The sequence below is a fragment of the Phascolarctos cinereus genome, unplaced genomic scaffold, assembly GCF_003287225.1.
Source record: "Phascolarctos cinereus isolate Bilbo 61053 unplaced genomic scaffold, phaCin_HiC Scaffold_1;HRSCAF=81, whole genome shotgun sequence".
In the NCBI taxonomy this organism is placed as follows: domain Eukaryota; kingdom Metazoa; phylum Chordata; class Mammalia; order Diprotodontia; family Phascolarctidae; genus Phascolarctos; species Phascolarctos cinereus.
This window is the reverse complement of record NW_027555514.1, coordinates 185,775,961-185,792,716: the sequence shown is the minus strand read 5'-3', so window position 1 is coordinate 185,792,716 and position 16,756 is coordinate 185,775,961. Positions and strand designations below refer to the sequence as shown.

General features: G+C 41.2%; 2 protein-coding genes across 6 annotated transcripts in view; one reads left to right on the top strand and one right to left on the bottom strand.

The window, feature by feature from the left end:
- NCAPD2 (non-SMC condensin I complex subunit D2) overlaps window positions 1-5,295 on the bottom strand; it is a 45,885-nt gene extending 40,590 nt beyond the window's left edge. For 2 of the 5 annotated variants that reach the window (XM_020994233.2, XM_020994232.2), the window contains exons 1-2: window positions 4,524-5,295; window positions 3,117-3,263 (exon numbers count right to left, since the gene is read on the bottom strand). In XM_020994233.2, coding sequence (XP_020849892.1) covers window positions 3,117-3,243 — 127 coding nt within the window. In that variant the 5' untranslated portion in view covers window positions 3,244-3,263; window positions 4,524-5,295. The other 3 variants (XM_020994236.2, XM_020994234.2, XM_020994235.2) reach the window with 3 other exon arrangements.
- Window positions 5,296-5,454: 159 nt separating this feature from the next.
- Window positions 5,455-6,490, top strand: MRPL51 (mitochondrial ribosomal protein L51). The gene is made up of 3 exons (XM_020994237.2): window positions 5,455-5,630; window positions 5,717-5,827; window positions 6,163-6,490. Exons 1-3 carry the CDS (start codon window positions 5,552-5,554, stop codon window positions 6,357-6,359), a joined length of 387 nt encoding a protein of 128 aa, XP_020849896.1. The 5' UTR covers window positions 5,455-5,551; the 3' UTR covers window positions 6,360-6,490.
- The last annotated feature ends 10,266 nt before the right edge of the window (window positions 6,491-16,756 follow it).

Here is a 16,756-nt window from a genome sequence, read left to right as displayed (position 1 = left end):
TTCCATATTTTCCTCTTTTTGGTAGATACACAAGAGTCTATAGGCTTGGCTGGCATATACTAGATGTGGCTACATTTGAAGCTATGATGCTCTATTCTAAAGTCCTCCACTGGATATCCAAGAGAACAGGTATAGTTTTATCCACTACTGGAGAAATTATCCTTAGCTCATCCTTCCAAAGAACAAACCTCTTCCTGAGAGAGAGAGTGAAAAGTTGAGGATGACACTTGGGTTGTTGGCCTGGGGGATTGGGAGGATGGTTATGCCCTCAAGTCCCACTTCCCCTCCTAACAATGATAGGTTAACAATGCCTTCAAAACAGCAAGAGTGCTCTATGGGGATAATCACCTAACAGTTTTAGAACTGATATCTCCCTTACTCTCTGGATTGTATTCCTACCCCTCCACTTGAATGATATGATATATAGAGGAGGGAGGGAAAGAGGATAAAAAAAGAAAAAAAAAAGAGGTAGGTACTATTCTCCCCAATTCAAGGAGCCCTAAGTCAGCTGCTAGGGAGTCAGGTTAGATCATTCCTCTGAGTCTGTACTGCTACGCCACTGACTGCCAGCCCTAAACAGGTAAGACATCCATATTATGTTGTCCAAGGGCAACTGCTACTTGTAGCAGCAACTCCCAAATTAACATCTCTAACCCTCACTTCACACGTGAACTTCAGTCTGGTTCTTCCAGCTCATCTATTTACCTTAAACTAATCATGTTGAAAACTGAACTAATCATCTAGATATCTCACAAAACTGGTTTCCCTTTCCTGTTACCCCATTTCTGTCATTAGTACCACTAGCCTACTAATATCCTAGGCAAAGAACCTTGGGATCATTTTCTAAGGAATCATTCCCCTCTTCTTCATCTCTCTATCACCATATCCTATAGGTTTTCCCTTCTACATATCATCCTTTTGCATGTTCAGGTTCTAGTATCTCAATGGTCTCCTAACTGGACTCCTTACCTCTAGTCTTTTTCTCCCACTACAATCGTGCCTATAAGGTGCTGCCACATTCATCCTTTTCCTCATCAAGAACCTGTTGCTTCAAACACCAAGTCCCTCACCTAGCTTTTGAAAGACCTACATTATCTCCGGCTTCATCTGACAACCTTATTTCCCAGTGTTCTTTAATATTCTCTCTGTGTTCTAGTCAGGTCCATTTTCTCACTCTCTTACCCAAAGAATGTTCATTTTGACCTCATTGCTTTTGTTCTTGCTGTACCCCAATCTAAAATATCCCTTCCCCTATCCAAATTCTAGACAATTCCTCCAGGCTCAGCTCCAATTCAAATATTCCAATGAAGCCTGAATTGAACTTCTATTGTACTTAGACTCAGTACCATGAAATTCAATCAATCAACAAGCATTTATTAAGTCGCTACTATGTGGTAGGCACTATGCCAGCTGCTCAGAATACAAAATTCCAACAACCTCTGCCCTCAAGGAAGGAAAGACATGGTTCATTATTGCTCCTCACCCAGTTTGCATTTCAGCCAGATTAGACTAGCAGCTCTTAGGTGATCTAATCCTTTCTCTATGCATTTGCCCAGATCACCCCTATGCCTGGTATGGAATCCCTTCCCATTTCTGCCTGCAGAAATCATTGTACCAAAACATGATTTAATCAGTCAATTAAAAAGAGGGTGTGTGTGTAAAAAAGGAAACTTAACAGAAGGAAGTCTTCAGGAGGTCAGAGCAATACAGGACCATATTGGAAATACCATAGCACAAAAAACTCAACCAGAAAAACATTACAGAGCTGAAGAGTTTCACATTAAATTCTCATCTATGTTTAAAGAAAACAGTCCTTTCCTCTTCATTTTCCTAGTGTATTTTATCTTGATTTCACCTTTCCACCCATCACATTCTACCTAGTATAATACTTTTTTGGTGAAAAATATATTCCCTTGTTAGACTCTACATTCCTACAGGGCATGGAGTCTTTCACCTTTTCAATTCAGTTCAAAAAACATTAAAAAAAATTTCACATTAATCATGCTGTAAATAAGAATTAGAAGCAATGCAAAGACCCACAAGAAAGAAGAAACAAAACAAGACAACAACAACAAAAAAGAGAGCAAATACTATGTTTCCATCTGCATTCAGACTCCGAAGTTCTTTCTCGGGATGTGAATAGCTTTTTCCACATGAGTCTTTTGGAGTGATCTTAGATCCTTCCATTACTGAGAAAAGCTAAGTCTCTGAAAGTTAGTCATTGCACAATGTGGCTATCATTGTGTACAATGTTCTCCTGCTTCTGCTCACTTCACTCAGCATCAGTTCATATATGTCTCTCCAGGTTTTTCTGAAGTCCACCTGCTCATCATTTCTTACAGCACAATAGTATTCCATTACATTCATACACCAAAACTTGTTCAGCCACTCCCCAACTGATGGGCATTCCCTCCATTTCCAATTCTTGGCCACCACAAATAGAGCTGCTATAAATATTTTTGTACCTATGGGTCATTTTCCCATTTTTAGGATCTCTTTGGGATACAGCCCTAGAAGTGATATTGCGGGGTCTAGGGGTATGCACATTTTTATAGCCCTTTGAGCATAGTTCCAAATTGCTCTCTAGAATGGTTGGATTAGTTCACAACTCCACCAACAATGCATCAGTGCTCCAATTTTCCCACATCTTCTCCAACATCTACCATTTTCTTGTTTTATCATGTTAGCCAATCTGATAGGTTTAAAGTAGTACCTCAGAGTTTTTTTGATTTGCATTTCTCCAATCAATAGTGATTTAGAGCATTCAGCAAACATTTATTAAGGCACTCTGTTAGTACAAAGATGAAAAGAGACAAAATATACATAATACCTGAACAAAAATTCAGAAGGGGCAGCAGAGCTCTAGTCCAACCAAGACATCAACAGGAAACTAGAAAGATGGCAGTCATGCAGAAAAGTTTTAAACTTTGAAAGTATCTAGAATTAGAGAAATAACTGCTCAATAACCTTGAGGAGAAGGGGACAATTACTCTAAAAGGAAATTCTCAGTATCACTGAACTCATTGGGACCTAGAGAACAAACGAATGTCCCCCTAAGAGTAGAAAAACTGAAGGATGGGGAAAAGAGGTGAAAAATAAAGCTGACATCTTCTTACCCCTAAGCTGTGAAGGAAGCTGTTTGACAGACAGTACTTCTTGTACCACATACTGGTTGACTCCTCCACTTTTCAGCAGCTCCTCTGGAGACAGTGGTAGATGAAAGTCACACAACTGAGGGGGCATCTTCCTACTAACTCCCTGGGCTAGAAAACAAAGAGAAGTAATTGCTAGGGACTGCCTATTTCCTATGTCAATATGATATTGGGCAAGGAACAATGAACTCAAAACACCTGGGCTGAATTCTGGCAGCAGTAGTAGTGGTGGTGGTAGTACTACTAGCAGTACTATGCACCATGTATGTATGCGCATGTAAGACACAGTACGACTATGTATGTATGACATAGTATGACTAAGAACAACACACTTTAGTTTCCCGAAATGCAAAATACTTGCCCTGCCTACCTCAAAGGGCTGGGGAAGATTAGAGAAACAATGTATAAAAAGTGACTTGTAAACTGTAAGTAGCCATAAGGTTGTCTCCATTCCCCATTATAAGTCTTAGGCTTTACGTCTGGATAGGGTTGTAAGACATCACCTAGTACAACCCCCTCATTTTATACAGGAGGGAACTGAGAGCATGACAAGGGATGCGATTCACAATGATCTCCCTGCCCCTCTCTGCTTCCTGGCTTCCTTCAAGTCCCAGCTAAAATCCCACCTTCTGCAAGAAGTCTTTCCAGACTTCTCTATTAAGAGACATGATCGCCAACTTAACCTGTTTCTACAGAGTTAGGTGCATATTGTCTCCCCCATTAGACTGTGTGCTGCTCGAGGCCAGGGAATGTTTATTTCCTCCCCTCCCCCTTTCTTTGTACCCCATCACTAAGTACACTTCCTGGCATGCAGCAAGCATTTAAGAAATGCTTGTTGCCTTGAAAACGGGACATTTCCAATCGTACAACCCTGTGAGAACCAGACAGAGCTGGTAACGTTACCTCCAATTTTATAGCCAGGGGTGCTAAGGCCCCAACACTGCAGAACGGGCCCATTAAATCCCCGACTAATAGACCAAGTGTCCCGAGGCTAAGCGTCGCATTGCCTTTTCACTTTGCTCTCACCCCCAATGGGGAGGGCAGCGCAAGCATTAGTTATCGTCATTTTAAGAAGGCACTGAGACCACCTCAGGCAGTGAAGGGATGGACCGCGGAGGGCAGAACCCGCGCCTGCACGTGCCCAGTTGCACAGTTTTCGGCCACATTCACGGGCTGCTCCAAGGGATGGCGAGCTTCCCGTCACCAAAGGGAAAAAAGCAAAGCAAGCAGCCCTCAAGCACCCCCACACCCCTCTGGCTCTCATTTTCTTCAACCCACAGCGAGGATTTCCGAGAATCCTCCCCACCAAACTCCTCCCGTGGCCGTCCGTCACAGAACCGTCCTCCCTTCCCCTTCCCTAAATTCACTCACCCTTCACGCACAACTTAAGAGCCGGGAGGAAAAAGCGCGCTCCGAAGGAATTCTGGGAAGACAGCCAGCCAATCAGCGCTGCGCTCCTAGGACGACGACCAATCCCCACGCGTCAAGGGGAAAAAGGACCTGCCTCTTCGAGACGCGCGAACGCGGCTTCAAAACAAGCCTTTTTAAATCTCAACGGCTGTGACGCAAGGCAAGCGCGGAGTTCCGACCAATGAGAAAAGAGTAGCGGGCACGTCACGTGGGTCCTAGGAGATGGGTACTTCGGCTAGGGCGCCCTTAAGGCGTGTTCCAGTTTACTGCGTGCCCAGGGTTGTGGAGGGGGTTTTCTGATCATGTCCCTGCTGGAGTTCCAGGGCCCGGACGCTACTTAAGATGCTCCTGCTGCTAAGCCCCAGCCTCTGGCAACAGGAGCAGACGGCAAAGCTGAACTGCCACTTGGCTCAGTTCTAGCGAATAAAGCATGCATCCGGCTGCGTGCGCGGCTTGTGAAGGCAGCCCTGAGTGACCTCCTCCTGGCTGATGCTCCGGCCCTCCCAGGCCAACTTTCCTTCCCACCTGCCCCTTACAGTCGCGGGACACCCAGGGGGAACCAGGGGCTAGCCCACGTGCCTTCGGGGTTTCCCTCTTTTCGGGTGTAAGGCCCAGGAAAGTCTTCTGCAGCCCGGGCTGCGAAAGGCAAGATCAGTTCCCGAACGACGAGCTGGGACACCAGCCTTTGGCCTCCAGATTCAAACCCTGAAGCTGACAGCTTGGCCAGCGGAGGGAAGGTCGTTTCTGGAGGCGGTTTCTCCCTCCAAGAGGCGGGGCCGACGCTTGGGGAGGAGGAGTTGGGGTGGGGGTGGGGATGCCCGAGGCGTAGAGGAGCCTGGGAACTACAGAAATGAGCTTCCCCTAGTCCCTTTACAACGTAAGGCGGTGAACGGAGGCAGCCAGCGTTGGCCTCTCGCAGAGGCGTCTGGGACAGCGCCCTCGCTTTCCCAGAATCCTCCTGGGCAGCAGCTTGTTGCGGGGCCTGGCTAATGGCGTGGTTGCTGACCCGGTGGGCGGGATGGGCACTACGGCCCTGCGCAGCCCGAGCCGGCAGGAGCTTCTCCGTGGGTAAGTGTCCGGGGAAAGGGGGAACAGCAGAGAAGACGACTGTTCCGTAGGGCGCCTGCTCATTGCTCTTTCCTTTCCTCCTCCAGGTGTGCCGGAAACGGCCCCCGTGAGGACAACCCTCCCGCCCCCGAAAGTAGTGGATCGATGGAATGAGAAGAGAAGCATGTTTGGGGTGTATGACAACATCGGTATCCTGGGTACGACTAAAAGCCGGGCTGGGGGTGGGAGTGGGGGAGCTGAGGGAGAGTTGGACTTCATCCCCTACTTTGCCGTGCTTCTCTTAATTTCCAGGGGAGTGGGGGAAGACGTGCATTAAGAGGTCGTTTGCCTTTAGTGGGATGATTTCTGACACGTGAGAGTGGAGTGATGTTCACGGAGCTCAGGGAAGCAGCTCTGAGCAGTAAGAGAAGTAAGGCTGGAGACGAACTGAAGAGGTTTTTGTAATCCCAAGGGTGTTGTTAACAGCTGCCTGCACCTTGGCCTTGGTCTTCCGTGCCTGGAGCTAATAATGGTTTCTCCATCTGCCCCCCAGGAAACTTTGAACATCACCCCAAGGATCTGATTAAAGGGCCCATATGGCTCAGGGGCTGGAAAGGGAATGAATTGCAGCGATGTATCCGTAAGAAGAAAATGGTGGGAGATCGCATGTTTGTGCAGGACTTACACAACCTGAACAAGCGGATCAAATACCTCTACAAACAGTTCAATAGAAAGGGCAAGCACCGCTAGAGGAGAAGGCTTCTCACGATAGACACCTCCATCCCCCACCTGGCACCTTTCAGGACACCTCGGGTAGGGAAACTCCTCAGTGTGGAGAAAGCCATGTAATGTGTTTAATAATAAAATTGGTTAGCTAGGCATTTGGTTTTTCTTTGTTGTTCCCTTCTGTTGCTTTGGATGTGGCTGTCTCACCTCTAAACTCTCCTTTAATCTTGTAAGCTTTGTCCTGGCCTAGGCTTTTTGTCCTTTGTTGACATAAATTAGATTCTTAGAGTTCTAGGGAAACTTGGTCACCTAGTCCTCTCCCACCTACAAACATCCACTTCAGTATCTCTTGCAGATCTAGCCTTTTTGCTCTGTCACCCTTGTCAAATGGGAACTCCTTCAGGACTGGGACTTTTTTCGTTTTTGTGTCCCTGGTACCTTGATCATAGTAGGCATTTAGTAAATGCTTGTTGAATTGAATAGACTTGAACTTTTTCCGAGCAGAACTCACTACTTCAGTAGTGAAGCATCACTTTTTGCTTGTGAACTGCTCTTAATTGTTAGAAAGTGCCAGAAGAATTGGGAAGGGGACCTTGCCACTACATTTAAATGCCTTTTGTGTTTTAAAAGAAGTGTTTTAGAGCTATTTTCCTATTGTATGAATTTGGAATGTATTCCTAGAGAACCTTCCATATTGCTGTGATGTAATAGTGAAATGGGAATTAAGCTCAGTTCCATTGAGGCAGTCTGGTCACACTTGGCTCTTTCCCTGGTGGAGGGAAGCACCAGAAGAATTGTGTCAGTGTTTGTGTGCATCCTTAGCAAGTTTACTTCTGATTGGTGTATTTAAAAGTGTATTTGGAAAGGGCACTAGCTCCCTTTGTTTACTCTTTAGTTAGCATAAAAGAGACTCAGCTGGATATCACAAATGGTACAGGACCTAGCTGTGTTCTTCATTTTTACATCAAAATACAATTAAGGAAGTTCCTATGAATGGGAACTATATTTCTTTTCTATCACCAATAATAATTTAGAATAGAATTGCTTCCATAAAGAGAATGTATTGTCTACTTGTATAAGGTGTTACGTGGACTTAGTTTAAGACCATGATCTCATGCCTTACTTTGACAGATTAGCTATATATTCAAGAAAAAAAAATTCAGTACAAAGCATTGCATAGTAATGACCAAATGAGTCTTACGGATAGAAAGATGAAGAAGGAAGGGATGGTTGTAAAGAAAATTTTTGTGGAGGAGATAGAATATGAGCTGGGTCTTTATGGAGGTGAGCTTGCAGAGGATTACAAGTGAGGAAAATGAAGTGAGCAAAAGGATGGAGACTAAGTTAGGCTAACTTGTTAATTTCTTTCACTTGTATAATTCATAACAATTTTCTGTTAACTGTTATAATTTGAAAGGCATGTTGGCAGATCAAAGAGCCGGACACTAGTCTGGAAGACGTACTTGTTCTAGTTCGTTGACATATAACCGGCTATGTGAAGCTGGACTGGTCACCTACTACCTCAGGGCTTCTATCAACTCTATAGCTTAAATTGCAAAACATGACAGATTTGCATTAATAAAGGGAGTTTCCTCCTAAGGGAGTTCTCTCTACCATAGAAAACAAACCGTCCTTATAAAAGGACGACTTGAATTCAAATCCTGCATCAAATGCTTTCTAGCTGTTTAACCCTGGGGAAATCACTTAACTGCTGCCTGCTTCATTTTCTTCATCCGTAAAATGGGGACATTAATGGCACCTACCTCCCAGGGTTGTTGTCAGGATAAAAAGAGATAATATTTGTCAATAACAATTCATTTAGTTAAGAATATCTAAGGAATTAATGGAAAAAAAACATAAAGGAAGGCAGTCTAGCAGTACCAGATTTTAAATTGTACTATAAGGTAGTAATTATCAGAAGTATCTATTACTGGCTAAGAAATAGAAAGGTGGATCAGTGGAACACAGTAGACTTAACAATACACCGTAGTAACCTTGTGTTTGACAAATGTAAAGATTTAAGCTCTTGCGATAAGAATCTGGTATTTGGTAAAAATTGTTGGGAAAATGGAACAAAAAGAAAGTAGGTATAGACCAATATCTTACACTGTTTGCTAAGATACAGTCAAAATGAATACATGACCTAGACATAAAAGGAGATATAAGTAAATTAGAAGAACATGGAATATTTTATCTATCAGACTTATGAATAGAAGAATTTATAAATAAGATAGAGAGCATTGTGAAATATAAAATGGCTAATTTTGGTTACATTAAATTAAAGTTTTTATACAAATAAGACCAATGTAGCCAAGATTAGAAGGCAAGCAGAAAATTGGGAAATGATTTATATAGACAATTTCTTGGATAAAGTTCTTGTATCTCATATGTATAGAGAACTTTGTCAAATTTATAAGAATATGAGTTAATCCTCAGTTGATAAATGGTCAAAGAATATGAACAGGCAGTTTTTGGATAAAGAAACCAAAGCTATGTGTAATATGAAAAATGTTCTAAATCATTATTGATTAGAGAAATACGAATTAAAACCAACTTTGGGGTATTATCTCACACATATCAGATTGACTAAAATGGTAGAAGGGGAAAGTGACAGATGTTGGAGGGGATGTAGAAAAATTGGGATACTAATACACTGTTGTTGGTGAGCTGATCCCAACCATTTTAGAGAGTAATCTGGAATTATGCCCAAAGAGTTATAAACTATGTATACCCCTTGACCCAGCATTACCACTATTAGGTCTATTTCCCAAGATGATTATGGAAAAAGGAAGAACCTATATGTTTTAAAATAATTACAGTAGCTCTCTTTGTGGTGACAACTAGAAATTGAAGGGAAGCCCATCAGTTGAGGAGTGGCTACTTAAGTTGTATTATGTGATTGTGATGAGATACTACCGTGCAGTAAGAAATGATGAGCTGAGGGGCGGCTAGGTGGTGTAGTGGATAGAGTACCGGCCCTGAAGTCAGGAGTTCCTGAGTTCAAATGTGGCCTCAGATCAAACACTTGACACATACTAGCTGTGTGACCCTGGGCAAGTCACTTAACCCCAATAGCCTAAAAAAAAAAAACCAAAAGAAAAAAAAAGAAATGATGAGCTGGTTGATTTTAGAAAAAGATGGAAAGAGTTGTATGAAATAATGAAGAGTGAAATGAATGGAAGCAAGACAGTGTTAGGTACAGTAACAGCATCACTGTTTGAAAACTAACTGGACTAAGCTTTTCTGAGTATTTTAAATATTCATATCAAATCAACTACAAAGGACCTATGAAGGAAGATGCTATCCACCTCCAGAGAAAGAACTGATAAATAGAAATGTTCATAGTATTGTTTTACATATCTTAACTATCTATGTCTATATTTTTGTCAAATAATGGCTTTCTGTAGTGTGGGATGGAGAGGTAGGGAGGGAGATAGCTTGGAATTTAAAATATAAGAAAAAATTAAATTTAAAAAAAGAAATGGTGTTTGTAAAGCTTAAAGTGTTACTACATAAGTGCTGGTTATTATTAAAAGGGGGGAACTCTTAGCTGTAGTTAGACATTAGAATATTTACTATGACAGATCTTTGTGTATTGGGTTATCAGAATCCCTCATAGTGATGAATGAGAATAGAATGTAGTATAGTAGTGGAAAGACTAAAAATCAGGAGTCAGACAAACCTGGGTTCTAGTCCTCTAATCAGTAGAAGGACTTTAGATAGATCATCTCTTTTTGCCTCAGTTTTCCTCATTTTTAAAATGAGGAGGTGGTATTTTTCCTAAGGTCTTCCATTACAAGCCTGATTTGGAGCTATTTGTGTTTCCTAGGTGAGAATAGGTAAAAAACTCCTTTCATCTGCTACCTATCCCTCATTTCCATTCCTATCAACTCAACCCTTTCACAGTTGTTAATTGCTCTGGGCTCCCCTTTCCTTGTGGCCTTTGTACTCTTCATTCTATCATTAGCAAAATTCCCCTCTTATTAGACCTCTTTCTCACATTCCTTCTATATTTTTGAACTCAGTGAAACCTCACTTTACAGAAAAAACCATCTTTTGCTGGTCTGAAGGCAGTTTTTTTTCCTGTAACTGCCCTGATTTTCCCTCCTTCCCTAAACACACTAGGCTAAGAAGTAGGCATATTCCTTGCTCCTATATCACCCTATCCACATCTTGGTTGCAATTATTTTTCCAAATCATCTTTTCTGAAGGAGTGCTGACTGGGGGGGTGTAGGAGGAAAGGATTGGGTGGCAAAGAATACACTGGAAGCAGAAAGGCTGTGTAAGAGATGGCCAGAGAGGAGGGAGCAGAGAGAAGCTCCAGCAGATGTCCAGTTAATTGAAATCCTTCACTTTTTTTTTATGCCTCCTTGCCAAGTTTGTGATTCACTTCTTTTGTCAACATGACCCAAAATATAGCCAGCCACATCCACATTTCTATTTTTCCTATCTTCTCTTCTATACATGATCTCCCATTCTCTTATCCTTTGGTGGTCCTTTTCATGTCAAGGCCAGCATTTATACCCTTTACCACCTTCCCTCCCATCTCCTCTAGGATTTTGCCCCGTCATTATTCTTCCCAGCTCTCTGTTCAGTTTACTCCTTATCTAATGATTCCATTGTTGCCTATAAACATCCCTAGGTTTTTCCCATCCTTTAAAAACCTTCATTTGATAGTACCTTCCCCCTCAAGCCCATTTAGAGCTTTTCCCTCTCATAGCCAAACTTTTAGAAGTTTACACTCATTGCTTCTACTTCTTCACCTCACCCATTTCTCAGGCCTTGTTGTCAGTCTTCTTATTTTGTTATTGGACTGAAACAATTCTGTCCATTGACCCCTTAATTATGAAATCCGATGACATTTTTATCAGTACTCTTCCTTCCTGACCTCTGCTGCTTTTGACAATATTTACTACTCTCTACTCCTAGATACTCTTCTCCCTCAGCTTTTGTGGCATTTCTTTCCTGGTTCTCCTACCTAACTGCTGCTTAGTGTTTTTCAGATTATTAGCTATATCCTGTTCCCCAGTTGTGGGTCTTCTTAAAGGCTTTCTTATATTCCATCTTTACTTTTGTTAAGTGATTTCATTAGCTTCCATGGGTTCAGTGATCATCTCTCTTCAGATGACTCTCAACTCTATATATAGAGGCCTCATATCTTTTCCTGAGCTCTAGTCTTTTATCAGGCAGCTAGCTGGCTAGTGGATAGAGTACTGGGCTTGGAGTCAAGAAGACTTGAATTCAAGTCTGCCATCAGAAACTTACTAGCTGTGTGACCCTGGCTGGGTAAGTCACTTAACCTCTGTCTACCTTAATCCACTAGAGAAGGAAATGGTAAACCATTCTAATATCTTTGCTGAGAAAACCCCAGGGACCATATTGGTGTGGTACGATCATGGGGTTACAAAGAGTCAGACATGTCTGAATGATTGAACAACAAAGTCTTTTATTGTCCACTTCCTTCTTTATTTATCTACTTGGATAAGCATCTCAAACTTAATATGTCTATAACAATTCACTATCTTCCTAAACCCATTCCTTATAGCTAACTTCTCTGTGTCTAGGGCTGAGGTTCTTAACCTGGGACCCATGAACTTTATACATATATATATATATATATTTTATGCAATTGGGGTTAAGTGACTTGCCCAGGGTCACATAGCTAGTAAGTGTCAAGTGTTTGGTCTGAGGCTGGATTTGAACTCAGGTCCTCCTGACTTCAGGGCCGGTACTCTTATCAACTGCACCACCTAGCTGCCCCCCCCCTTTAAAATATATTTTGATAACTACATGTCAGTATAGTTGGTTTCATTTGTAATCCTATATATTTTATTCTGTATTTAAGAACATTGTTCTGAGAAAGTCTATAGGCTTTAGCAAACTACCAGAGGGGTCTATGACACAAAAAAAGGTTAAGAACCTCTGGTCTAGGTACCACCATACTTCATAACCTTGAAAACATCCTTTATTCTTCCTTTTCTCTCAATCTGATTCTACCTCCACAACATTTCTTTTTACATCTGTCCCCTCTTCATTCACAGAGCCACCACCCCTAGTTAAAAGTCCTTATTTCCTCACTCCTGGACTATTTCACTTACCCCTTAATTAGTCTTCCTTTTTTCAGTCTTTCCCCAGTCCATCCTCTGCTTAGCTGCCAAATCTTCTTAAAGCACAGATCTGACCATGTGAGTCTGTTACTCAGGAATCTTTAATTGCTGCTAGGATAAAATACATCTCCTTGAAATTCTTTAAAATTCTTCAGTATGACACCAGCCTGCTTTAAAATTTTTTCATTTTTAAAAAGCTGGAGATTAAATACCAAAAGGAGCATTTCCAGCAGCAGAACTCAAAAAGAGGAATGCATGTGAAACAATCTCCTTTTCAATATTGCTTTTTAAAAGACATAAAAAATATAAAATTTTAAAATTCTACTTATACTTTAAAAATTGTTCTGCTTGTATGTGTTTCCTCCTGAACTTGCTTCTGTTCTCTTATGTGCATTCTAAAAAACGTTTCAGTAGCCTTTTTTTTTTCATGACAGTATTGCTAATTCTCCCTTTTCCAGGCTACCCCTACCTCATTAAAAGACAAGAGAAAAAGGGGAAAAACTTCATGTAAAAAGTAAGTGCAAACAAAATAATCCATAGTATCCAGGTCCAAAAAGGTATGTCTTTCTGCCATCATTCCTCTTTTAGGAGCAGAGTAATGTACTTCATCACAGGTCCTCTGGAAACATTTCATTGGTCATTGAGCTGATCAAAGCTCTTAAGTCTTTCAAAGTTGTTTTAAAGTTGTATTAATTATTCTCCTGATTGTGCTCACTTCACTCTGCAACACTTAATACTATCCAGGATGCTCTATAATAATTTTTCTGTCTTTTCTTACAGTACAGTAATCTTTCTTTACATTCATACATGACAATTTGTTCAGCTATTCCTCAATTGATTAGCACCCTTTAGATTCTAGTTCTTTTTTCCCCTGTCAGGATCAGGAAGTTTGTTTTGCTTTTAATGACTATCCCCTTCTCCCATTTAATTCTCCCTCTTACTAACCCTATACCCTTATCCCCACTTGGTTCAGTGTTTACTTTGATGTATTCCTATTCCATACTGTGCACAATCCTCCTTTATCCCTTTCAAATAAGAGTGTGATTCATCTGATGTCCATTCCTCCTACCCCTTTCTCCATGTTTATGTACCCCAATTATGAATAAATACCAAGTTCCACCTCCTTCCTCCCTTCTATACTACTATATTCCTATTTATTTTCTCTTCTCTACCCTTCTTAAAACCCTCAGAAAAGAAACAATATACTACTGTTTTTCTTATTTAACTTTTTCAATACCCTTTGAGGACATTAAGGTTCTGAAGGGACACTTGTTTCTTCCCTTTTTAGGATGTTACACCATATATGGTCCCTTCCAATTGCTTAATTATATTTACCTTTCTAGATTTCTCTTGACTTTCATGTTTGCATAAGTTCTTGGAAGTTGTTTGCATTCTGTCTCCCTCATTAGGCTGTGAGCTTAAGAGCAGGGACTGTTTTTTACCTTTCTTTGTATCCCTGGCACTTAGCACAGTGCCTGGAACACAGTAGATAATTAATAAATGCTAGTTGACTGACTGACTTAATATAGTTTCTCAGGGGATTTGTTGAACATTATTAGGTCTAGTACAAATTTAATTTTTTTTTTAGAGTGGAAGTGTTGGAGAACTGGGCAGCCAGCCCCCATTCAGGCAGACTTCTTGGCCAGAAGCCTTTCCCGACTTAATAAAATATCATAAATTCTACATTCCAGACAAACTAGCATACTTGCTGAGCCTCATATTAAAAATTCCATTCCCTACTTATGTGCCTTTGCTTAGCCTGCCCCTTAGTGCTTTTGACTAACTTTTCATCTCTACTTTTGGAATCTCCAGTTTCCTTTTGAGTCTGAGTCCAGGTAACATCCCCTGCATGAGGACTGTCCCAATCCTTCCAGTTGTTATTGCCACCCCCGCCTCCCCATATTTGTATTTGTACTGGTGTGTGACAGTGGTGTACCCTGGGTGTGCAATAATTAGGTATCTCTGAGTGACTCTGTCAGTACAGCAGTAGCATTAAAAACTCATAAAAGCTTGTGTCCTTGTTTCTGCGAGCCTTCGGAAAAGCAGGCTGTCAGTGGTCAATTGACCAACAAATATGTGTAATGGAAAGAACATCTGTTTTAGATCGATGGGACCTAAGTTCAAATCCTGTCTCTGACATCACCCTTGTGAGTGCAAGGCATATCACTCTCTGAGCTTCTGTTTCTCTGTAAAAGACGGGGCTGGACTCTATTAGACACTAGTTCCTTCCAGCTCTAAATCTGTGATCTGACATTTTGCCCACTAGGTGGTGCTACACTCAAAGCACCAGCCAAATAATTTGTCCTACTCCCCACCAGATACTGCCCCTCCTACAAATCCAACCTGTCTCCCTATCCCACCAGCCTGAACTTTCATGGCTCCCTTACCCATAGCGGTCACTGGCTCTGGATTTAACAGTGACCCAGGGCTGGAATCTAGTGGTCTCCAAAGTGGGGTATGTGTAAAATGATCTATGGAGTTGTGGGAAGGAAGTATATTTACATACACACACGTAATCTAAAAAAGAAAAAAGAAATTGTTTTTACTTACTTTAATATATGGATTAATACTGCTCTCACTTGGTCTATGTGTCAGATGGTTGTGTCACATATAGAAGGTGGGGTATCCTGAGAACATAGTTCACAACCAAATTATTCTTTGTATACCTCTAGTAAAGAAGTTGGTAATGGTTCCCTTACTCATTTGATCACTCAGCATACTATGTGTTGTAGTTTGTGTACCTGGCCAAAGAGATTTACAGATCTTAACAATCACAAAATGGAGAATTAACTTTAAAAAGATTCTTGTAAAGAAACCTCAGATTGATAATGTGAACACAAGTGAACAAGAAAATGGCAGAGCTGACACGTCTATTTCTTCATCTTCTACATTATGATGTAAAAAATTGAATGACAAGAAATTGAAGAAATCCAACATTATAAAGATAATTTGAAATCTGGATTTCAAATACCTACTATACCTACTGTAGTTAATAATATGAGAAAGCTACTTGGCCCAATAGTTGGAGCACTGAGACTGCAATCAGGAAGATCTGAGCTCAAATGTGGCCTCAGACACAATAGCGGTGTGATCCTGGGCAAATCACTTAACCCTCTTTGCCTCATCTGTCAAATGAGCAGGAGAAAGAAATGGCAAACCACTCTAGTATCTGCCAAGAAAACCCCAAATGGAGTCACAAAGAATTGGAAATGACTGAAAAATGACTCAACAGTAGTTAATAATGACCCTTGTCCTAAACGTATTTGTATCTTGAGATATTAATTGATGACAGTATGACACAGTATTAGACATTTTTAAAGTTTTTGTTGCTGAAAATGTATCACATATAAAAACTCACCTGCCCACTAAAACTTGATATAGAATCTTCCAAAATGTTTTGATGTCCAGATGAAGAGTTTCAGTGGGTTTTGTGCTTATTTGTTAAATAATCAAAATAGAACACATTTTGGTTAGTTTGCAAGGACGACTGATTTTTGACATCAGGAAAAATGGAAACTTACTAGCCACATTTCAACAAAAACCTTTGCGTAATTAGTAGATGGGATTGAAAAATTGAGTCATGATTATGTGAGCACAGCCAAATGATGCATTTCTTCCATTTGGATCTAAGAATCTTTGTAAGGTTTCTTTTTTCAGCTATGACAGTCATTAAAACCAACTACTGAAATAAACAAATATTGAAACAAATTGAACTTAGAACCAGATTTCTGAATGGCAGCATCACAAAATTTTAAACCAAGATTTTAAAAAATAATGAGCATACTCAATCATATTGTTCTCAACAAAAATACTGTAATGAGAAAAGGTTTTTTGTATGATTTATCAGTGGAATAAATTTATAAATAAGTTATTTCATCATTACCTCATCTTCCTATTTTTTGTTGTATGGTTCATAATGTATATAATATACAAAGTGTCGGAGCTTAAAACTGCACTAAGACTTCTGGGACACGCTGTATATTAATACTACACAACCGCTGCCAGCAGGCTGGCACGCCTATTTTCCTCCTCACCACTCAGGGGCCCCTCTCAGAACCTCCACACTTGGACGGGGTTCTATCCAGAAGAAACCTGGCATCCAGGGCTAGGGCGGACTTCCGGCCGGCTACCCTCGAAAAACTCGCCCCCAGCACTTCGCACTTTAGCTACCACGGAGACGTGTGGGCGGTGCGCTACAGAATCCCACCCCCAGGGCCATTTGGGCCTTTTCATTGGCTAACGGGCGCAGGGCGGGGTCTGAGGGAAGTAAGAAAACCACTTCTCTTCGGTGATTGGTTGGTCGACTCCCTAGGG